Raw genomic sequence first — 25,012 nt, 5'->3', positions numbered from 1 at the left:
CACCCACCCATAAAACATGGTTATACCTAGTGCATGATACGTTTACGTACTTAAGTCGCTTTACATGTACATATATATTCTAATTACTATTAAAACTATATATTAACACGCTTTATTCTCATTAAGAGATATAGAGTGTATATGATATAGAGTGTATTCATTCCGATTACAGGGGATGATTCCCGTATCGTCATTTTTCGTCACTACCTCCACGTGCCGAGAATGGGTAATTTGCGTGCCTGCTGCTTTCCTTGGATATGGTAGCCGTTTCTCAAACTCCCTCTCCAGAATCGAACCCCGATTCCCCGTTACAACCATGATTTTGATAGTAACAACTATCATAACATATGAAACTAAAAAGTAAAAAATAAATATAGTTTAAAAAAACACGCATTTAAACTATATTTTTGTTACCTATTTGCGTACTGGTTTGTACTGTATTGTGTATGTGTATAATATGTAGGTATCTGTTTTATTTTGAGCGAATGGACGCGTTTGTTTATGGTTTAACTTGTAATTCTAAATTATATAATACATAATTTGTATAAAAATAATTTTACTACTCAAAAAAAAAAAATAGTGAAATTTAATTTCATCAAAGAAAAATACTTTTTGTAATTTTCTAAAAAAATAAAACTGTTAAAATTTGCCGCCCTCCAAATTTTGCTGCTCTAGGTTTGGGCTTATAGGGCCTGTACCTAAATACGCCTCTGGTGGCACCACTGTTTTTTTTTAATTTTGATATTAAAATAATGAATTTTATAAATAGAAAAATTAATATAAATTTTTTTACCAATACATTAATTGAAATAGATAATTTTAAGTTTGCAATAATTTAGAATGTTGCAAATTTATAAAAATAATAGTGAAAAAATATTACTGTTTTATCAGTGTAAATATATTTGAAATTAATTAAACATTAGTAACCATTAATAACAATTTAATACGTATCAACCATTTGTGACGTGTTTATTTTACATTATACAGTACACCATCATATAATCAAATAGTTCATTTTGCAATTAGAAAAAAGTAACAAATTTTTAATTAAACTTAATTTCATCACATACGTATTTTAAAATAACAACTTTTATTTTCATTAAATACGTACTAAATCACTTTATAAGAATGAATTACAACATCTTTATATTTATCTTGGTAGTCAATGCATCGAATAGACAAAATAAATATGCTAAAAATGTTTATGCAATTAATTTTTTAAATTAATTTTTACAAAGAAGCAAACTTTTCATGACTATGAAAATGAAAATTATCTTTCAGTAGATGCAATATTAATTAATGAAGAAAAAATTGTTAAAGGTTACGTCGTCAATAAAAACAATGTAAAAAAAAAACTAAGAGACATAATGTTACTTATTAATAATGATTACACCATATGTTTAGCACGGATCGTGGATCACTTAAGGCGAATGATTAATCAATGTTTAAAGATTATATTTCATAAAAGAGAAAATTCATTCCATTGTGTTAATTTATTAAGAACAAGTGTTGAAAATTCTGAACAAGTTATAACACTTTTTATCCATGCAATAATTTTCCTAAAGAGTTTATTGAACGTCGAAACAAAACCATTTATTTTAATAGAATTACAAATGTTTATTACAAGGTTCAGCGAAGCAAAGTATGAAATCTTATCTTCAAAGTATGAAGAAGAATATGTATATTTACGAAAAATTGATACTGAGTCTTTAATCTATGATGACAAAAATTATACGTTGTATGAAATACTCAAAAATTATAATATTTCTATAGAGAATTTTTTAGATAACAATGATCAATGTTATCAAAGATTTTTAAATGAAAGAAATACGACGAGAGAAATGGTAATGTATTTTGAATTTTTAGAAGATAACTTAAAAAATAGTATTCTGAACATGAGAGAAACATTGTTTACTAATCTGGGCTTTTCTTATGACGAAGAAAATAAAGAAACTTCTTATGTGTCACAAATAAAAAGTTGTGTAGAGAAAAATTGCTTATTGTATTTTTAATTATTTTAAATTGTTAGGGGTACCGTGTCTCAAAAAACGATTGGAATATATGTGAATATTTAAAAAATAAAATAATTCCACAAATTATATTTCTTTATGTTTAGTTAGTTTTTTATAATGTATAAAACTATTTATTAGGATTGACAATAATCACGTATAAAAACTTTCTTATTATATGCCATTAATTGTAAATTAAATATTTTCTATACTTCTTTAAGGATTTTTTACGCAAAAAGTTGTTTGTGATTTATAAGCTTGAATTAACATTTTAATAACCTAAAACTTTTAGTCATTTAAAAATATTTGAATCAATCAATATTGCTTTATACTTTTATAGAGGTGTAAAATAAATCAATTGAAAAATTACTTTATTAGGCTACTGATTAACCGTTAGAGTGGCGGTGATTCCTCTCTGATATCTAATGAAAGCGACTATTAATAATATACGAATTATTCAATAATAATTGACATAAGTAATTAATTACTTAATTGTAATTAAGTATAGAAATTTATATGGATTATGAATTGCTGTTTTCATCATTCTTTATTCAGATTAATAACAATAGTAGTAATATAAATTCAATCGGTGTACATCACCGATTGAATTTATATACTCTTATATATACTTATAACTCTATAATTATATCGAGTGTCATTTATGATTATAAACTAGATATTGTGAACTATATTTTAAAATATTTACTATTAAAATAATGGGTCAAAAGTTGCTAATTTTTTATTTTATAAGCTAGATAATTATGTATGTTGCCATTAAATAAATAAGGTATACACCTTTATTAGATATAAGGCATGAAAATAAAAAATCTTATATATGATAAATTCAAAAATATATATAATTAAAAAATCTAACAAAAGTTTTTTTAAAGTTTCAAAAAGTTACTTTGCCGATGCATTAATTTTAATATTCAATTTTTGAATATAAATTAATTTTAAATTAAGATTTATGCCAAGCTACCCGATAAGAAAAACTCACAATAGATTTTTATTATTGAATGAATTTAAAGTTGGGATAAATTTGTTGCTATAAACAAATAAAAAAATTATTTTCGTATTAAAAATATTAATTGACATTTATATCTATTAAAAGAAAAATAAAATAATTTTACTTTAAAATAAATAAATCTATCCCGCTTTCATACCGTGTCGTAGCAACACTGTGCTATTGTTATTTTTAAATTTTCATTTTAAAATAATGAATTTTATAAATAGAAAAATTAATATAAATTTATTTACCAATACATTGGTAAATAATCATTAAGCTTGTAATAATTTAGAACGTTGTACATATATATAAAAATAAAAGTGAAAAAATATTACTGTTCTATCAGTGTATCAATAATTTGTGTTAATTAAAAAGTTAATTTTCAGATTAGAGAAAAGTAAAAAATATTTCAATTAAACTTAATTACATGACGTACATATTTTAAAATAACAAAAAAAATTTTTTCATTAATTACGTATTAAATCACTTAATAAAAATGAATTATAACATCTTTATATTTATCTTGGTAGTCAATGCAACGGAGGAACAGAATAAATATGATAAAGGGTATGCGATTAACTTTTTAAATACATTTTTAGAAAAAAGCAAGTGGAACGTTTTATCACAGTTCACTGTGTATGACTATTTAAGCAAGAGTTCGTTTTTTGCGCCTGACCTATTATTAAATAAAGAAAATTATTGTAAAAGTAACATCGTCAATAAAAAAAATGTTAACCAAAAATTTAGAGAAACAATGTTGCTTATTAATAATGAGTACACCATAAGCTTAGCATGGATCGTGAATCACATAAGATACATTGCTGATAATTGTATTTTGAAAAAATTGCGGTTTACTTCAGATGATCACACGCATTGTGTGAGCTTATTATTACCAAATATTAAGGCTTCAAAAAAACTTATTACACGTTTTATTAGTGCATTAAATTTCCTAATGAATTTGTTAAATATCAAAACCAACCCATTTATTTTAAATGAATTAATAAAATTTATTGGTTTGATAAGCAGAGATAAAAGTGAAAATGACAATGAATATGTAGACAAAATTAATAGTAAGTTCAATGAAGAGTATGTAGGAAATGATAGTAAGTTGATCAATATACTTCGATATTATCACATTGATCTATATTATACTGGTGTAAGTTATAATGATAACGCTCGTATTTTATATAAAAATAATAATAATTTACCCGATACCTTCGAAATGTATGAATTTGTAGAAGTTAACTTAAGAAAAGGAATTCAAAATAAGAACAAAAAATTGTATACTAATCTGGGATTTTTTTATGATGAAGTAAAAAATGAAACTTCTTATATTCATGAATGGGACATCGAAAAGAGAAAAAAAGGCTTATTTTGTTTTTAACTGTTAAATTGTTAAAGTCACTGTGTCTCTAACAAACGATTTCTATTATATGTGAATATGTGCTTTCATTTTTTTAAATTTTTAATAGATTAAACATTATTAATTTTTTTCTTTTATCCTTGAGTTAAAATTTATAATTTTATAAGATCAAAATAATGTATATCTAACTTGTTTTATAGTAAAACCATTCTTATTGTAACATATGATGTATTTCAAAGTAATGAAAATACGATAAAAGCAATGTATTTAAAAATTTTTTATACGTAATAAATTTTATAAATAAAAAAACTTACATGAATATATTGGCTATAAATATTTTATTAAAAAAAAAAAATTAAAGTTTATTTGGCTAGTCAGGAGTTTGATATTTAGATTTTAAATTATTTAATATATTAATAATATTTATAATATATATGATATTTATAATATTGAAAACGTAAGGACAGAAAAAATTTTTATTATAAATTAATTATAATCAATACAGAAATAAAAAATGCAATATTTTGTTAAGCGCCTTGTGTGAGTTTATTAATATCAAGTATTGATAATTCTAGCCGACTTCAATACGATTTGTTAGTGTAATATATTTTGAAAAAAGAAATTTCAAATATGTTGGTTGCTCAAACATAAATGGTTGCCTTATTCAGCAATTATGAATGCCGCATTTTGTATGTATTGTGTATTGTTTTCTGTACGAGGTGGAGGAATTGGACATTAAACGTTGGGGCAGCTTGTTAAAATATTTTTTATTACACAAAAATAAAAAGTTTAATTTTAATTTTTCAATTTTTTTTAAATGTTACAGATAATTATGTACAGCGAGTTCTGTGACAAATAATGACGACGTCATAAATTGTGTCAGAACATTGTCCGACGTCATCTAACATTGTACAACGTACTCGATAGCCGCGTTGTGGAAAGTCAAATTTTTTTCTTTTTCCGTGTGATGGTAATTGTGGCTGCGTGTGCGTCAATGTGTGGCCCTCGCTATTCTTAGCCCTATTAATTATACTTGTATAGTCTACGCGTGTACTTGTCTTTACTAACGTTAACCGTACTAAGTTAAAGTAATAGATAAATAGTAAAATATTGATACTTTGTGCGAGAAAACAAAAGTTAATTTTCCAGAGGGTGTAAGTACTAACCCTTTTAGGTGTGAAAAGTACTCGTCGAGTGCACGGGTTTGTTGTACCGTGTCCCTATACGCAAATGCCCCAATGCCGATTATTAATCACCTCGTCCGATTAAGTTCCGTCACAAAGCCATTGACACGTGCTGTATAAATACAGGGTGGCGCAAAAAATATCGACCTTGAGGAAATCGAAAGCTAATAATATTAACCTGCGGTCACTCAGCGTCGAGCGACCTGTCGGACGAGGAGAGGTAGCTGTGTCGCAGTCACTATCCAGCGGTAAAGCCGGAAGTGCAATGCGACCGGGTCAACCTAAACGTCTATACAGAGTGGCCCACCACTCTCTGACAACTTAAATAACTTTTGATCCAGTTAATATTTTTAGCTGAATTTTTTTTTAAATAATAGTTATACGTTAGGTCCATAGCTATATCTCAATAATTAATTTTTTTACATTTTATTAAAAATATTGTTTATTTTTAAATTTTAAATAAAATGAAAAAAAAAATCTAAGATAGCTATTTTGTATAGTAGAATTTAAGAAAAATTTTAGTAAAGAAATATCTTATTAATATTCAGTAGTAAATATTCTGTAGCGTTTTGAAGTTTGTGAAAATTTGAATTTTCATGTATTATTTTACGGTATTAAACATTGAAATACGTATTGAGACAAGGACAGAAGAAAACGCTATCTTTTCATGAATACTGTGTATACATATGATGATGATGTGTATACATTACAAACTTGGCATTAATACCATGATAAGAAATTAGATAAGGCAATTATTACTTATCATTCTCATTCAAAAGTATATTGAAGGAAATTTTTTCAATTTTTGAGAGTAATGTTTTCGTCTATATACAATTTGTTATCTTTTGACATATCATTGAAAGAAATCAGTTCGGCGAGAGCTGAGAAAAAGTGATAACAGACACAAAAAAAAAATAATAAAAAAAAAAATAAAAAAAAAACACATCATAGTAAAATTAATACCTTCTCAATTTCGTATCGATGCTAAACATTTTGAAAAAAATTTTTTTAACTTATTAAAAAACTTTACAACGAAAGACCTTTTTTATGTTGAAATAACCGTAATATAACCATATCTATACTTCAAACGGCTATAAATAAAGACCGGATTAACATGTGACCTTGAAATTTTATATTTTATCTGAGCAATATACTAGAATTGGGTTTTCATAATTATTTTAACATTATGAGTACAATTTACTACACTTATGAGCGCCTAAAATTCGATTTCAGACCACTGTGCGGTCGTCCATTCGATATTTCATACTTTCCGAACGTGTTCATGAACAACATAAGCCACATAAGCCTAATATAGTATAATCGGAACATATACGTTTGTGAACAGATGATTCAAAAATGAATTATAACGTCGACAGGCGCGCGATTTGATGAGGCAGGCAGCGGCTATCCTGGGAGAGTCCTGCGACGAGCTATCAGAAAACTGAACCAGGGAACAGGTGAAAATGGCCGAAGTATGGGAGTTTAGGTCCCAACCGTTACTTTTGGTCGCCTTCGACCGTGGTATAACCGACTGGGCCCGTCGAGCAGAAACCGGAGAAACCTGGAAACGGAGCGATGGTCCAGTACAACCGCAGCCACGGCCGAATCACCATAGTGAGCGAGGGGAAAATTACGCAGATTATTAAAAACAGTTAATCGATAGTTGTATTAAATGTTATAAGAATTAATTACACCTGTATCGCCATAAATACGAAAAAATTTGTTTAAAGTAATCCTAAAAAAGTTTGTCTCGATATTCATATTTTTCAAAAAGTCTAATCTTAACTAATAGTGGTATTATATTTAGAGTCGCACCCCCACTACCAGCACCTACGAACCACCATTAATATATATATATATATTAACACACTACATACAGTAAAAAACATGTAAAAGTCTTAAAAATATGTTATAACTGATTTTGTTTATTTTTAGTTACTAATTTTTATTTTATTTTTTGGAAAACGCTCATTCGTTAAAAAATAAATTATAAAAGTTTAATATTTCATGTCAAGTACTATAATTATACTAGATTTATTATTTTATGGACAGAAAACAAATCTGATTGTATTTTATAAAATATTTTACTTGTTATTAACAATTTTTAATTTATTTTGTTTAAAATAATAATAACTTTAAAACATAATATTTGTAGTTAATATGTTGTTGTAGTCTTTGATTAATTTAATGCCACGCTCGGCTGTATCATTAACGACTCGTAAATTCCTTATAGTATTTAAAGTATTTATGTGACTATTGTTCACACTCCAAAATAATGGATCAATTTTCAAAAAATCAGTATTGAGATAAAACGTTTAAAAAAAAATAACGTTTTTTTAATACAAAGTATTTAATATCATTTTTTAGAAAATCGGCTACATCGGATTAATTTAATTTCAAACGTTTTGTTGTCTGACTTGACGTTGAATTAAGATAAGCGACCATTTTTCTTTCAACATTAACATCTATTTCATTGTCAAAAAATGCCAGCCTAATGGATTGTGGACTTAAGTACCATAAGTGATTTAAAAATTTAGAAAGCGCAATTCGGGATATTTCACTGTCTATTAATCTATAGTTGTATAATTTTTTAACAAAAATCATTGTATGGTGCTATAACTACCGAAATAACTGTTAACCACGATTCAACAGAAACTAGCACCAAAAACAAACAAACATCGCGTAATCTTTTTGTGTTATCTGCNACCAGAAACTAGCACCAAAAACGAACAAACATCGCGTAATCTTTTTGTGTTATCTGCTAATAAATTTTAATTCGTCTCTAAATATATATACTTTGAGGCTATAAATGGCCATAACCATCCATCAAGCATGATGAATAGCACCTGGCTTATGAAAAAATAGATTATGATAACTCTTTACATTGACAAAAATTAATGTTAGCTCGAGGAAGGCTTTAAAGTCATTCCTTGGCTGTCGAAAATTATTATCTTCTGACGTTCTGGTTCTATAATTTCTTTAATATTACTTTCAAAAAATTAGGGTTTAAAATTTTCTTTATTTAAATAATTCTAAGCCTACAACAGTAAGAACAACTAATTTTTCTATCGAAAATGCCTCAGTATAGTATCAAATATATGGTGGCGGCAAGGTAAATAAAGCAATTTTTTTTCTAAAAGTCGCGACTAGTCGTTCCAAAAAAACACGTGTAAATAAACCTCCTAAATAAACACTATTTACAGCAGTTGTATAGAAAGATAAAGCCTAAATGCCCGTCAACAGTATTCTAAAGGACCAACGGTAGATAGCTGGCTAGGCTATATCTACCTTAGGTACTGAGGTTTGTTATAATACATTGACCTCTCATTACAACTCTTATCTAGACAGTAAACTATGATAACTATTGTCAAATAAAAATTGTCATACTGTCACATATGGACAATATAATCAACATTATCTATTAAGCAATAAACTAAATTAATTTAAAACTTTCATGTAAATATTAAAATACACATAAATATTAACATAAATTGTCACTAATATGTCAATATTATAATGAAATAATTAATCATTGTCCAGAATAGTATGTTAAATTTTAAGATAACATGTAATAAATAATTTAATAAAGAGATATCAATAGCGTTTCTGACACTTCTTACACATGAATATAGTTATAAAAATTAACAAAACAGCAATATAAAAGGGGACAAAAAAGGCCTAAAAATGGGCAGTATACTCTCGGCATGCTCTCAGTGTCTCGTCAGTATACTCCCATGGCTCATTTTATATTGATCCAGGCGTGCTCCCAGTATTGACGCAGCTCATTAATCTCAATCGTTTAGTTCATGTGTAAGAAGTAAACAGATACGTTAAGAATCATTCAAAATAAACAGACGACTTAATTCATTCTCTAGATATCCTTTGGAAATATCAAGGTAAATGCTAATTAATTAAATTAATAAGGTTTAAAAATATTAATTCTTTAAGTACATGGTTAACATAGGGACAAAGAAATATTGAGTGATCACTAAAAAAATCACTCTGTCTTTATATTACCTTTTCACTATTCTCATAAACCCTCGAACTCATACCCGAGAAACTTTATTAAAACAAATAGTAACTTCTCTTTCCCGATAAATTAGAGTAATTTTCTTTTTGAGTTACTATAGGTTTCCTATTTAATTTATATTCCCTTAGAGGAACAACCAAGGGACACACTACAATATATATATAACACTCTTGGTTAACAACGATATAAATATTTATTAAGTGATTAAAATATTAAATAAATAATATAACCTACTGGACACCTAGAGATGATATAATCTAACAGGGAGCTGACGGCGACATACACAAACACTATATACGTAGTAGATAAGTTAAGTTAATTATAAGACAAGAGTAGTGGTCACGATGATGGTAAAAGGTCAATTGTCGATAGGGATATATTATTATACATAGGCCGTGAATTGCAAAAGTGTTTATGTGTGCAGGCGCCCTTCTGTTAGTACTGTTATATGTCACTGTGTCAATTATATATATATATCTATGTCTAATAAACGGTACAGTGATGTTATGGGAAACAGAGATATGGACACATGCTAATGTGATCGTATCAATTCCATTGGACTAAAGTTTTATATAGCAATAATGCTTGATTTTTAGACAAAATTTTATAATATAATATATTTTGTTAGGTTTGTAATTAATAATTAATTAGCTGTCCATCAAATAATAAATCTAGTATAATTATCGTACTTGGCATAAAATTTTAAACTTTTAGAATTTTTTTTTAACGAATAAGCGTTTTCCAAAAAATAAAATGAAAATTAGCAAGTAAAAATAAACAAAATCAGTTATAACGTCGTGTTTTTAAGATTTTTACATGTTTTTTACTGTATGTAGTGTTTTTGTAGGCTATTTATTAAGAAAACAATATTGAAGTTATTATTATTGAATTTCTTATAAAATTTCCTTTATTTCAGTTATACTAAGTTAAGCAAAAAAACGGTAGCACAGTGGGGTCGAGGCACAGTGTAAACAAGGCATAGATGGACAAGTATGGATGATATTTGACAGTGATTAAAATCACTATCATAAGAAACGCTTCGATGCAAATCTGTAGATAGTGTTTCATTTAGAGAAATTGGTGGATTATTCCAAAAGCAACATCAACTCTTATTTCTTTGATTTTAAAATAAAATATATGAATAAATACTAATTATAATTATTAAATTTAGTATGAAAATGATATTCAATAATTTAATATTGTAATTTAAACGGAGAAATTATAAAAATAATAAAGAAGTTGTACTTTGTTTATTTTTACGTGTATAAAAATTTAAAGGGCTTGATACAATAAAATTCAATAAAAACTGTTTGTTACTATAAATAAATGCACTGAACTACAAGGAACTTTCATCAGTAACAAAAATAACCATTCTAAATTAACTTTTCGCGATGTTTTCAAATCTGAAATTAGACTTTTTCTATCACTTCTAAGTTTTAATATTATTAAAAATTAGTATTTACATATAAAAAATTCGCATCGAAGCTAAAAAATTGGCTATTTAAGCTAACTCAAATTTAAAAATTACTTTTTCGACTTTAAAAAAGTTTAATAAGTTTAATTTCTTATGTCTTATGAACTCTATTCTATGTCAATTAAATTATAAAATATTCATGAAAGTCAGTGTATTGCCCATATAAGATATTTTAAAATAAAATAAAGTACAAAACCCAATTTTAACACAAAAATAGCATATTTTTGAATACGGTAGCCATTTACGCATAGAAGATTTTATAGTACATAAAATAAGCTTTAATTTGATATATGTTTAAAAGGCGCAGTATTTCCGGGACATTTTCAAAAATTAAGTTGAAAAAATTAGTTTTTGTAAAAAAGTTGCTATTTTAAATCCCCCCCAATGAGCAGGTTAAGTATTAGATTTTCAAAAAAATGATATCAAATGAAAGGAAAATATCTAAGGTTTTAGTATAAAATAAATTTATATTGATTTGTTTATTTTTGAAAAAGTTATGGAAGTTTTAAGAAAAAAAAGTGAAAAAAATGACAAAATTTACCAATTTTTAAATTTGTAATTTTTTTGGATATTTCCCCTATTTTCGGAGAACGAGGGAATTTTTTTCAATTTTGAAGGGTAATGTCTTCAACTAGATACGATTTGTGATCTTTTAACGTATTGTTGAAAGAAATCGGTCCAGTGAGAGCTGAGAAAAAGTGGCAACAGACATAAAAAAAAAAAAACACATCATAGTAAAATTAATACCTTCTCCGCTTCGCATCGAAGCTAAAAAAAAACACATCATGATAAAATTAATACCTTCTCAGCTTCGCATCGAAGCTAAAAAGTCATGAGACATAGATCAGTTATTTCTTTTAATTTGCCTCATAAACTCAATTTAATAAGCTCGGAGCACGGGTTAACCTTTATGGATCGGTCCCGAATTTTGCACAAATCATTAAAAAAAAATTAAGGGGTAGCGTAAAAAAAAAAAAGACATTCGATTTTAAAGGTCATCCTAATATACATATATATATATATATATATATATATATATAACGAAATGTTTATTTTAGTAGTTTAATGATTCTACAAATGCAGCTTCGTTATTATTTTGAGTAGTACTAATTCTATTTTTATTTTTATTTTTATTATATTTATCCATTTAGTATAGAGTTTTTTTATTCGTTTAACTATGTGACAAATATGCTTTATTAAAATATTTGTTTTTGATTATATTTCAATCAACTGTGTCGCACACATTGAAGCACTAACTGATAATGTCTTTTTGTTACATTTGTGAAAATAAAAAAAATAGCACAGAACTTCACGTTTTGATGGAAGTCGATTACCAACGATCGTTTTAATTGGGGTTATAACAAACTGATAATTTTTGGACTTGGCACTATTCCTTCATAAGTAATGATTGTTTTAATAATATAGAGCATTTTTTGAGACGTTTTTGAAACTAAAAAGCACAATACTAAAAATTACCCTATTTTACCCAAGTATCAATACAGAGGTATTGTAGAGCAACCAGTCTAGATTTAAAAAATATAATTTTTTATTGCGGCGGACAAAAATAACTGCGCATAAGGCTAATAAGATAAAACCAATTCGTACATTTTTTATTTACAATTAGCTTTCATTTATTTCATTTTCTGATATTGAATTGTTTAGGTTATTCATTTCATCTTCTACTATGTTTTACTAAATTTATATCTATTCATGTTATGTTCAATTTTCAAATTATTTTAGTTGTTTGACAACATTTATGATTTTTTAAGATAGTTTGGCATTTACAATCGATAGACATGTCCCATTACGTTGATCTACGTTATAAATAATACAACTTGTTTGTTTCTTGTAACGTTTTATTGAGAATTTTATGTTTAAGCTATTAATTAATTGTGCTGTTTTAGCAAAGTACATTTTTTTTTTATGTAAATTGCCAAATTTTATATTTATTGTTATAAATTTTATAATTCAATTCATTTTATTATTCAAATAAATTTTTCATTTAACGATATATATTGTCTTTGAGGGTATTGTTGTCGATTGTTTAGAATTCAGGATCTGTTGAAAAATGTTTGACGAAAATAGGTTAAATGCTAAGGAAATTTAGGGAATTAATAAAAATATATATAAAGGCTGATTGGTTAACTATGACTCACAAATTATTTCTGAAAATATAAGTTATTAATATTTTTTTTTTGAAATATTATGATTTTATCTTGGGTTGCTCAGTGAGTAAAATTATAGTTTTATGATCATCCCTTATGCTTTAAATCAGTATCAACTTTCAGTTTTCAAATAGTAACCCTATTTTTTTTATATAATCAGATAAAATTTAGCTAAAAAAAATTTTTTTGTAAAAACTTTTTTATTTTATTAAATTTTCAGTGAACTACGATTCATTAAAGTTAAGGGGACGTGAGTATTACTCGCGTTGATTTATAAAAGACGCACAAATTTTACGGATCGTAAACCGATAACCGAGAACAAGAACATATACCAATAGTTCTTATTGGTACATTAAACATTAATCTTACTATATTTATCCGACTACTGTTTTATCTGTTAAATCCCCTAAACTTTAAATAGTGATATCTCGTTTAAAATTTATTAAAATTAATTTTTTCCTTTTTGAGAAATTTTTTTTTTTGTTTAAAAAGATTATTAAAAAAAACTGGGTTATTATTTGAAAAACTAAAGTTGATATTGATTAAAGAATTAAGGGATGAAGATGGAATCTTTATTTTTCTTGTCAAGTAGTTCAACAAAGTTTTATAATAAATAAATAATTACATATATGGTAACACTAATATTTTTAAAGAAAATTTGTGAGGCATTGATAGTCAATCACTCTGTATAATGGTAAAATTAACATTCGCAATGGAATTAAAATTTTAAATTAGGATTACTGTCAAAATAAAATAGATTATTTAAAATTGTTGAAACATTTTAATCATATTTAAATTTTTAAAACTAATTTGCCTTGAAATAATAATATATTTTTAACATAAAAAGGACACCTAAATAAATAAAAATGTAAAAAGACAATATTGTGACTTACTTTTAGCTTTAAACAATTTTTTTTCTAGAACAATATTAAAAAAATTGAATTTTAAGCTTAATTGTCTTTACAATTTTTCTAATAAGATAAAATATTATTTTATATTAAGATATATATATATATATATTTTTTTTTTGTCGATACAATTATAAATGTTTTCTATAAAATTGCGTGAAATTAGCATTTTAATACTCTATGCAGTTGTGTTTATGGAAGCAAATTACAATATTAATATTTATTCGTATAGTAAAACAGCAATAATTAATAGCATTTGCCAATACGATGGGTGGCGCCAACTAACTTACATAGATGGTGTGCATTATCGTAGTTTATATTATAAATTAGATGATATTTTTACGACTGTCACTCGAAATATGACCAAAAAAAAAATACGTGCCGCTGTTTTAATACTTGGTTGTGCATACGCTTATGATTTAAAAAAAATATTCATTATGGTCAAAGAGTATAGTGACATATGTCAAAAAACTTTAATTCAAAAGGATAATACTTATGAATGTACAACAGATTTATTGAAGATAACTAAGAAAATAACTTTATTGGCAACAGTCATGAAAGGAGCATTGATTGCATTGGATGTGATATATAGAACATCATCAAATGACTCAACATACGATTATATATTATATCATTATTTGTCACATTTACAGAAAGTTGAAAACGATATTGTTCATTTCCCTCAATCGCAAGATAAACTATTGAATGATAGAATAATCTTATCAAAAATTAATTGTGTTTTTAATAGAGAGAAGAGAAATATTAAAAGTGAAACAATTAATAAATTTAAAGAATGTAAATTTAATCAAAATATATCTGATTCAATATTGCAAGAATTGAAGACATTAACTTATCAAATACCACAAAATGAAAAAAAATTCGAATATTTGAATAAAAATATTAATGATGAAATTGAAAAAATTGTTACAGAAAAGTTTTATAATTTAGGCTTTTATTTTAACATAGATATTCAGATGATTGATGTACGAGTACCAGACGAAAATGTTAATAGTACGTTTTTTTAATTATTAATAAGATACTTGAAAATTTATATTTTCAAAATTTGACATTCAAGGGGTAATCATATCTATATTGTTTCAAATAGTTCTAGATCTTAAAATTTGATAATTTAAATATTTATATTTGTAGAATAATAAACGCGTAGGTACTACAAACCAATAAAATTACTTTTAATTATTTTTTAAAATAATTACTTTTTCAACATTTCAAATCTTTCTGCTTTGAATTAATATTTCTAATTTTTCTTTAATTGCTTAAATTAACTCATTTGATTTTAGCTGAGAAGGTATTAATTTTACTATGGTGTGTTTTTTTTTGTGTTTGTTACCACTTTTTCTCAGCTTTCATAGAACCAATTTCTTTCAATGGTACATCAAAAAAACACATATCGTATTTAGTCGAAGACATTACCTTCAAAAATTGAAAAAATTTCCCTCGTTCTCCGTGAAGGAAATTTCAATTTTTGTTCGTTTATCATAACCACTCAACTTCTTAAAAATACAATAAATTTCGGAAATATTTTTTATGTATTTTTTTAGTTTCATATTTATTTATTTATCAATTATTAAGTAGTATTTCTGTTCATCCCTTTAATTTTGTAGAGGTATGAACTTTATTTTTTAAATGGTAACTCACATATATAACAGTTTTATAATATATATAATGATCCAATAAAGAAAATGTAACTGGTATATAACAACTTTTGGACCAGTACTACGAAAGTTATTCACATTTTAGTATATTGACTGGAGGTGAAGCGCAAATACTACTATTTTTACCATTTGTCCTTTCTCAACCACACTACACCTCCTGCATTGGTAGAAAAATGGCAATAATATTCGAAATTGTGATTCAAAGATTATATACCAGATTATATATATACTATATACCAGTCATTTTGTAATATTCAATCTTTTAAAATATGTATGTCGCAATTAAAAAAAAATTAACACCCCAAAAAAATATAAGCAATGAAACAAAAAAGTGCTTAATAATTTTTAAATCAAGAAATGTACAGAATGTGATTGAAAAGTAACCAAACTTTTCTTGTAAAAAAATTTGTATAGAACTTTTTGTTAAATACACTAAATATTTTTCAAAATACATTTCTTGTGCTTCAACGTAGCAGTCTTGACACTATTCAAAGAATTTTTTGAAGGCATCTTCTGAAATGATTTTCAGTTCATTGGTTATCTTTCTTTCAGGTTTTTTTTACAAGTGCCGGTACAAAAGGAAGTCCAGGTAAAATACGTCTGGGCTGTAGGTGAAGCACTGAAATTCCTTATTTGTAAGGTATGAGGTGCAGAAAAACGCTTTGTTCGTTGCAATTTCACCCACTAGGATGAACATAACCAACTGAACAAAACAAAAAAACACCCTTTGCGTGATTAGTGATGTTTACTCAACCGCTGCTCGCAACGCACTGACGCGAGTCGTGCCAAAAAGAGAACGGCCTATTTTAATTGGCCGTTATCATAATTTTTCCTTCGCCATTCATTTTTTTTTTTTTATGACGTAAGAATACCGCGGGACAGCAAAGATCGATTACTTTTCAATCACACCTGTAATTATCTTAAAAAAGCCAAAACAAAAATATTTTAAAAATAATTTTTATTACGTAAGTAATTAAGTGTGCTAAGATAAACAGATTACTCTGTTGTTTACAACAAATTATAACATTCCAGAAAACAAAATTTACTTCATTTTACAATGCTGTAATGAATTTTAAATTCACACGTAATTAAGTTTAAATTTTTACTTTTTTATTTAATTTAAGGTTAAATCTCTTAAAAAAAAAATTATCTTTCTATTTGCTATTTGTTTTTAATTGCACTGATGTCGAAACATGATTTAAGTTAATTAGAAAAAAATAATACTACGGCCAGTATTTACTAATCTACCTATACATAAGTCTAATGTTTGTAATATTGTTGAGGAGATTTTTTTACTACAGTGATCGTCAGACTTTGAATTTCGACTTAGCGACTGTGTAATTTACTATCAATAGCACCAAATTAATTATTTATTCATTTTAATTGATTATAATCTCATCATTCTTTTTTATATTTAGACAGAAGAATGAAAGAAAGACAATTGTATCAGTCATATTTTATAAGATTAGGTAATTATCATATACGAGTTATATATTGTCATTTTTAGGAATTTGCAGATTGCAAGGAGTATTGAAAAATTATTTAAACTTTGTTGATATAATATTCAATTTTTTTATTTTTATGAGAAAAAAAATTTAATTTTTATCTTTGATTCAAAACTAAAAAGATAATAGTTCTACTATATACATTGTTATAACTTTCTTTTTTGTTACTTTCATCCCTTTTACTCAGATATTAGTGAACCAATATGGTCAATCAACAAATAAAAAGAACCTAATTATATCTAGTTGATAACATCATCCTTTAACATTTTTGTCAAACCTGTATTTATGCACAATTACATCAAAGTGGTTTACCTTAACGTTATTAATTACTGTCAGATTTTAATTTATATTGAAGTTTTCTAATCCGAGAATCATAAAGAAAGGGGAAATCAAAACTCCTATTAACAAAAATTTTGTAAATGTAATCAAATTGGTTAAAAAATATTTGAAAGGAGATTTTATTTTTAAAACCCTAACAATCTAAAATTCGACCTTGCCAGCCATCAACTATGCATGGTCCCATTTATATAATATGTATTTTTTAAATGTTTTAGCTTCGATACGAAGCTAAAACATTTACTATGATGTGTTTTTTTTTTGTGTTTGTTCTTCTGTCACTTTTTCTCAGCTCTCACCGAACCGATTTCTTTCAACGATACGTCAAAAGATCACAAATCGTATCTAGTCGAAGACATTACCCTTCAAAATTGAAAATGGGGGAAACCTCCAAAAAAATTACAAATTTAAAAATTGCTAATTTTCAAAATTTTTTCAATTTTTTTTACTAAAAACTACCATAACTTTTTTAAAAATGTACATATCAATATAATTTTTTTTTTATATAGATGCATGATATCATTACCTTTTATTTGGTATATTTTAATTATAAATCTGATTTTTTACCTGCCTAAAGGGGGGGATTCAAAATGACTTTTTCAATAAACATTTACTTTTTCAACTTAAATTTTGAAAGTGTTCCGGAAATACTGACACTTTTATATATATATCTTAAATTAAAGCTAATGTAATGTTCTTTATTATGGAAAAAAAAAATTTCGGACTTTATTTTGTCTTCACGGTGAAAATGGCTACCGAATGCTATTTTTGTGCTAAAATTCTCGTTTTTATATTTTACATTTTTTACTTTAAAATGTTATAAATTTTTGAAAAATGTATGCATCAACACAATTTTTTTATGAGAAATAATATATTTTAATAATCCCTTTTTATTTCAGGATATTAATAAGAAAATAACAGATCATGTAGCTTTTGGAATAATCCACCAATTTTTTAAAATTAAACACTATATAAAGATTTACATCGAAGCGTTTTTTTTTTGATAATGATTTTAATCACTGTCAGATATCATTATACTTGATCTAACTATGCTACGTCACTACTGTGCCGCGACCCCCCTGTGCTGGGTTTTTTTATTACATTTTTAATAATTTTATTAAATTTTATTAACAAAGAAAACTGTTGATTATCAGTTCGACTGTACAAATATTAGACTATAATATTATTCACCATGTTGGGGTGGGTTGGAAGTTCTACTATCGCTTAACGCTCTGAACCATACATTATAGCTGGTCTCACTAAAGTCTTATACAGTTTACACCTGTAGCCTTTGATTAATTTCCTCCCTATTTTTTCTCATCAACACTATATCATCAGCACACAACATGCACCACAGCACCTCCCCTTGTATTTCTCAAGTAATCTCATCCATCACTATAGAATATAAGTAAGAGCCTAAAACAGAACCTTGGTGGACTCCTACTCTTACTCGAAAACCTTAAGTTACTCCTCCTACGCTTTTTATCCTGGAACAAGTGCAATCATACATATCCTCTATTATATTAATGTACCTTTTCGGGATTCCTTTTTTCATTAATGCCCACTTTAAAACCTCTCTCGGTACTTTATCATACGCCTTCTACAAATATATAATTATCATACATAGTTTTTTCTTCTTTTCTTCATTATTCACTAAGCAGCTGAATGTCTCATTTTAGACAATTAAAACATTTTAGAATTAAATATTTTAAGAATACAAAATAGCAAAAACAATACTTGTTTTATTTTTTTTAATTTTTATATGAACTTTATAGGCGAATTTCGACGCTGATTTTAATTCTAGCATCAGATTTTTTTTATCATATCTAGTTTTTGAAATAATTACTAATAATTAATTAAGCAATAGTTACACAGTAAAATAATTATGAAAAAATAAAAAAAATGTTGAGTGTTGATGTTATTTAACTATGACACTAGATCTGAACTTTAAAAATCTAAAAATCGGTAAATTTGATGGAACAGTCTAATGTTTGAACTACTCTTATTAAAAATTTTGAAATAATTTAATTAAAATTAAGAAAAAATAATGTTTTTTTATGTTGATTTTACTGTATAATTATCACTTAACTACTAATTTTTAACTATTTCAAAAACTAGATGTGTTAACAAAAATAAGAAGCCGTAGTAGGAAACAGCATCAAAATTCTATATAAAATTCATATTAAATTTGTAAACTAGAAAGTGATTGTAATCCGATGTAATTATTTATTTTATAATAGAAAAAAATAAAACTGCGACCGAAGTTGAAGAATTAATGGAATTTCTTTTAGAAGGTAAAATTTTTAATTGAAATTTTTTTATAAATAAGATTAAAGGTTGAATGTGATAAATGTTCATTTTCTGTTATTAGATTAGTAGATTATAGAGGTAATTAATATTTCAGTTTAAACAAAAACTGCAAAACTCGAAAATTTTTTAATTCAAATTACATATATATATTGACGCATATTTTAAATGTTTTCGGAATAAAATATAATATTTCTATTACTTCTTGAGATAATTGATTATTAAAAATCCTATTTCCATTGTTAGTTTATAAAAGAACTGTTTTTGTTCCTGTATTTCTAAATATCGATTTTAATAGTTTTGCCACATTAGCGACAATATACTGTTTCCATAAAATAAAAAGAAGTTCTATTATTTTAGGGTTCTCACAATAAAATAGTTCTGGTAATTAGAAATCCTATTTTTAAAATTTGATTACGAAGTTTTCATATCTACAAAAAATAACTGATTTATCAACAAAATTATTATTATTTTTTTAATGTCTAAATGTTGTTTAAAAAATATCTATATATTTTTACTCTGTCAGTATTAGCGTCAAAAGAAAATATAAATGATAAAAAATTAATTGATCAAAATTCAACTAACAATGAGATCGATTAGATTCAAGATTAATTTTTGAAACCCAAGCTATAGAAAAATGAAGATAAAGTATGTCTGTTTTATTTTAATTAGATATCAAATTAAATTGCCATCATAAATTTCCTAATAATTAGCGTGAAGCAATTTAGTATAATAAACATAAATTTATTTGTAAGCATTGAAAATAAAAATATATGTATCAAAGTTAAAAAATAAAATAATATGTAATAACATGTCTTATAAAAAATATAGTTGTGTTCATTTACATTATTACTCTCATTTATTTCATTATAATGTATGATTGTTTAAAAACTTTATCACAAAATTGTCATAAAAATATGCCGGAAAAATTTTATTTTTAATTTTAAGAATTATGATAAATAATAAAACTAATTATTATAAATAAAATACTAAATTATTTTTGGCTTCAAAACCTTGAACGTATTGTATTGTATATAAATGTATTTATGTACTGGAAAACCATACAGAAAATTTTATATACGAATGAAGCGATATTAGTAAAAATAAAAATATAATAGAAACAGATAATTTGAATTTAATAAATTATTTTTTTAATTTGTTAACCGATGCCGGTCAATCATTTGTACTATTATCTAATAATTTCTATTAAAAGTATAATATTAATATAAATAAACATAATTTTTAAAATATATTCAAATGATATTCTTTTTTTTTTTAATAAACTCATACTTACAGTTTGCTCTAGACGTAAAGAAATATATATTTACTTTAACATTTTTTTAAATTTCACAGTGNTTTTGCTCATAGTTTGCTCTAGACGTAAAGAAATATATTATAAGAAATATATATTTACTTTAACATTTTTTTAAATTTCACAGTGAAAATTACAACACCAAGTTTAATATTAATTTCTTACTAAATTTAATTTCTAAAATATGTATTTATTCATGTATTCTACTCATATAACATAAAATTAGTAATTAGGATATAATTAAGAAAATATGAGTTGATATTGTTTTTGAAACTATCCAACAACTCATTCTAAAAATTAAAAACTCTATGTAAATTTGCATCGAAACGATTTTTATTATAGTAATTTTAATCACTGTCCAATATTGTTTATAATTTTCCTATCTATAATGCATCCCAATTGTGAAACGAGCTCAATGTGCTGTTTTTTTCCTTTTATTTATTAGCAGAATAATTTTAAAAATATAATTTCTAGTATTAAAAACTTCTCAATTATTCATGTTTCATAAATTTTAATGATTTTTTTTAACATGTTTAATCATTTGTTTTTATTTAAAAAATATTCATAAAGTAAATGATTTGTTCACTTATTTTAATTTAAAATACTATAAAATTAATTTTTTACAAGTGCTTAATAAATTACAAAACTTTTATTCTTAAAATTATTGTAATAATTTCCGTGGGTGATCTGTAGATTCCTAAGGTCTACCTGCATTTTTACGTTAAATTTAGTAGGTAAAATATCTGTGTTTTCAAATTGTATTCTAGGAATCGGATGCATTTTTTAAACTACTTTTAAATTTACATTTTTTTCCAATAAAATCATGCCTCAACGATACATATAGTACAATCACGAAGAAAAATCTTCAATCATAAAATAAAGTAATAAATTAGGTTATCATCAATGAAGATTTTATAAAATACAAAAATGTTATTTGAAATTTTCAATTGCATTAAAAATTAAGGTGAAATTCCAAGCAATGAAGTAGGTTTTTGTGGTAACAGCAAATTTCACATTTATGTTTATACTTGTGCATAAATGTTGATATATATGAGATTATACAACATATAATAAAAATAATTTTAGTATTGTGTATCAAGAATTTTCACACTCATTTACAATATAAAATTATTGAATATCAATTTCATACAAAATTTAATTACTATAGTAATTATTTATTCATGTATTATACTTATAAATCATAAAATATATAATCAGGATACAATTAAGGAAATAGGAGTTAATGTTGCTTTTTGAATAATCCAACAGATTCTTCTAAAAATTAACACTATTTACAGATTTTCATAAAAGAATTTATGATGATAGTGACTATAATCACCTTCAGATATCATTTATACTTATCCCAACTATAACATCTTCCTACTGTGATGGTTTTTTTTATTTTGTAGTAATTGAAGTAATTGTATATGTTTGGTACAGAATACCTTTAGCAAAGATCTAGTAGACCAGTTGTTACAAACATCGTTGATTATATTATATCGTGTGACTGCTGATCTCCAGCGTCTTGCTTCACCCACCCCTTTGCCCACCCAGCACGGCAAATCGATGACCTCCGTGTACAGTTCATTGTCGTAAGTCAGTCAATTTGTTTTATGTGTTATTCTCTTCTGTATTAAGCGCCTTCGCTTGAATGGCAAATTGTTCGGCCACTGTACGCCGTATTTTTTTATTTGTTTATTGCACCCTTGTGATCAACGTTTTCATGGCCTTGCACGTCACTAGTGATGGACCATCACTAAATATTTACATTGCCGTAGTCGCTTTTTCGCTGACTGTTCTCATCTTCCATTACGCGTCTGGATCTACACTCTGACTCGTCATACTCAGATGTTCGACACCATTACCACAAGATTTCATACAGTTTGCTCATCACTATCAACAACTTCATCTATTCAGCTGAGTTCATATTATTTTTAATGTTATTTATTGTTTGTTTTAATTAAGTTTAACTATATTTGTTTTTGTCGTTTCGCCGGCCATTAGTATTTAAGGGCCCCGCTACCCCTTAAATTTAAGATACTCTCTGAAGAATTTCTAATATATGTGGTTATTCGTTATTTTATTATTGTCTACTCTCGTTACTTATTGGATGTAAAGTTAGCCGTCGTCCCACAGGTGACCCAATAATATTCCTTCAACAATAGCGATTTAAACAGGTTTAAGGTAAAACGGCATTCTGGTGCGGTGCACAACTAGCCGTCTTAAGGACTAGCTGCCTCATACAAAACAGTATGGGGCGTGGTGTGGCGCGGTGGTCACACTAGTTGTTGACAAAACTCTAGTGTTAAGCTGCGTCTACCGACGTAGGTGAACGGATGGGTGACCATGCGTGCGCTTCTACGGTGGCGAAAAAGCACCATGTTCCCAGTGCAGAAGGCAACGGGGAAACCACTGCACTTAAATTTCCCCAGGACATACCAATCCAATTAGTATTAACCAACCAAACGGTTGTAAAAAAAAAAAAAACAAAATAGTATAATACAATCTTATATAGGGTGTTCAGTAAGTCAGGAAACGGGTTTCTATTATTCTCATTGTTTGTAACAATGAGAACAATAGAAACCCGTTTCCTGATTTACTGAACACCCTGTATATTTTTAACGATAAATGCGATGTTGTACTTTGATGTACGTGATAATTGTATAAACAGTATAATTTACATAATTATAAAGCAAGTGCTTTAAGCAATTTTTTGAATACGCTTTAAAACCTGATTTGTACTTTATAGTTAAAATTAAACTACAGCTGGGGCGAGTATTTTAATTTTAACTGAACAAATACACCATTATTTTGTTAAAATTATACAGCGTCATTATATACTTTACAAAATCTTTTGTATTTTTTTACAAAGTGTAACAAAAAATAAGTTATCGTTGAAGGATTATATAATTTTTTACATGTATTAGAGCAAAATTAGAAAAAAAACTTTAATTTTCCTTAGCATTATCTCAATGAAAACAAAATTATTATGTAATTAAAATCCACCCTACAATAAAAATAACAAATTTTCATTAATTTTTTGTGGCTTTGAGTTTAATATTTTTTAGTTTTTTAAATTAATAATATTTTTAATATAGTTTTAATTTTACTTAATTAATTAGCTACAAGTGATCAATTTTTATTATAAAGTAAATGTTTTAATTTTTTCTGAAAATTAGAGTATATTCATATAGATTCCTTTTAACCAATTTACACTTTTCTCTGGCCTGTCCCTACCAAACAGTAAATAGCTGTTACCATGTATTTATCAGAAATTAAAGCGCCATCATATAGTCATTGTAAAGAGTTATTTGGTACATTATTACTAGTATATCCTCATACTGCAATCCATGGCTAAGCTCCTGTAAACTAAAATATGTACTACTTAGTGATATTGTTTATAAACAATTTTTTATTGTTATAAAAATATAAAATATAATTTATTTAATTTTGTAGGCCGACCTCCGACAATTTGGTTAGTGATGGTAGCGTTAATATAACGGCATGAATTTTGTGCAATTTTGATGATGACACAGTTTCATAGCTTTGAAAACTGTCTGGTCTAGAAGAAAATAAAAAGGTTATTCTATTAGTCCATAAGAAAACAAACTTTTAGATCCTTTCATTCATAACCAATAAAAGAATATCAAGGAAAACTAACAGCAGCAGCCTTTTTCTGTTATTTTTTAACATTAACCTAAGTAACGAAAATCATTTCATTTTAATACAATGACCATCTT

General features: G+C 26.0%; 2 protein-coding genes across 5 annotated transcripts in view; both read left to right on the top strand.

Moving 5' to 3' along the window:
* The first annotated feature begins 1,236 nt into the window (after nt 1–1,236).
* LOC126906831 (uncharacterized) lies at nt 1,237–4,517 on the top strand. The gene is made up of 2 exons (XM_050687722.1): nt 1,237–1,844; nt 3,615–4,517. The coding sequence occupies exons 1-2, from the start codon at nt 1,368–1,370 to the stop codon at nt 3,663–3,665; spliced, it is 528 nt and encodes a 175-aa protein (XP_050543679.1). The 5' UTR covers nt 1,237–1,367; the 3' UTR covers nt 3,666–4,517.
* A 9,665-nt stretch (nt 4,518–14,182) lies between these two features.
* Nucleotides 14,183–25,012, top strand: part of LOC126906822 (uncharacterized) — a 73,549-nt gene continuing 62,719 nt past the window's right edge. For 2 of the 4 annotated variants that reach the window (XM_050687704.1, XM_050687702.1), the window contains exons 1-2: nt 14,183–15,150; nt 17,231–17,281. In XM_050687704.1, coding sequence (XP_050543661.1) covers nt 14,277–15,150; nt 17,231–17,281 — 925 coding nt within the window. In that variant the 5' untranslated portion in view covers nt 14,183–14,276. Of the gene's footprint in view, nt 15,151–17,230; nt 17,282–19,893; nt 19,948–20,486; nt 20,768–25,012 lie in introns of those variants that run through there. The other 2 variants (XM_050687700.1, XM_050687703.1) reach the window with 2 other exon arrangements.

The sequence above is a fragment of the Daktulosphaira vitifoliae genome, unplaced genomic scaffold, assembly GCF_025091365.1.
Source record: "Daktulosphaira vitifoliae isolate Bord-2020 unplaced genomic scaffold, ASM2509136v1 Scaffold_5, whole genome shotgun sequence".
NCBI lineage: Eukaryota > Metazoa > Arthropoda > Insecta > Hemiptera > Phylloxeridae > Daktulosphaira > Daktulosphaira vitifoliae.
Note: the sequence above shows the minus strand (reverse complement) of the source record. Positions and strands in the feature narration are given on the sequence as shown.

Coding starts and splice junctions, on each gene's coding strand:
- LOC126906831 (XM_050687722.1), top strand. CDS start 1,368: ATGTTACTTATTAATAATGATTACACCATATGTTTAGCACGGATCGTG. Junction 1,845..3,614: donor GAAATACGACGAGAGAAATG/GTAATGTATTTT, acceptor ATACATTTTTAG/AAAAAAGCAAGTGGAACGTT.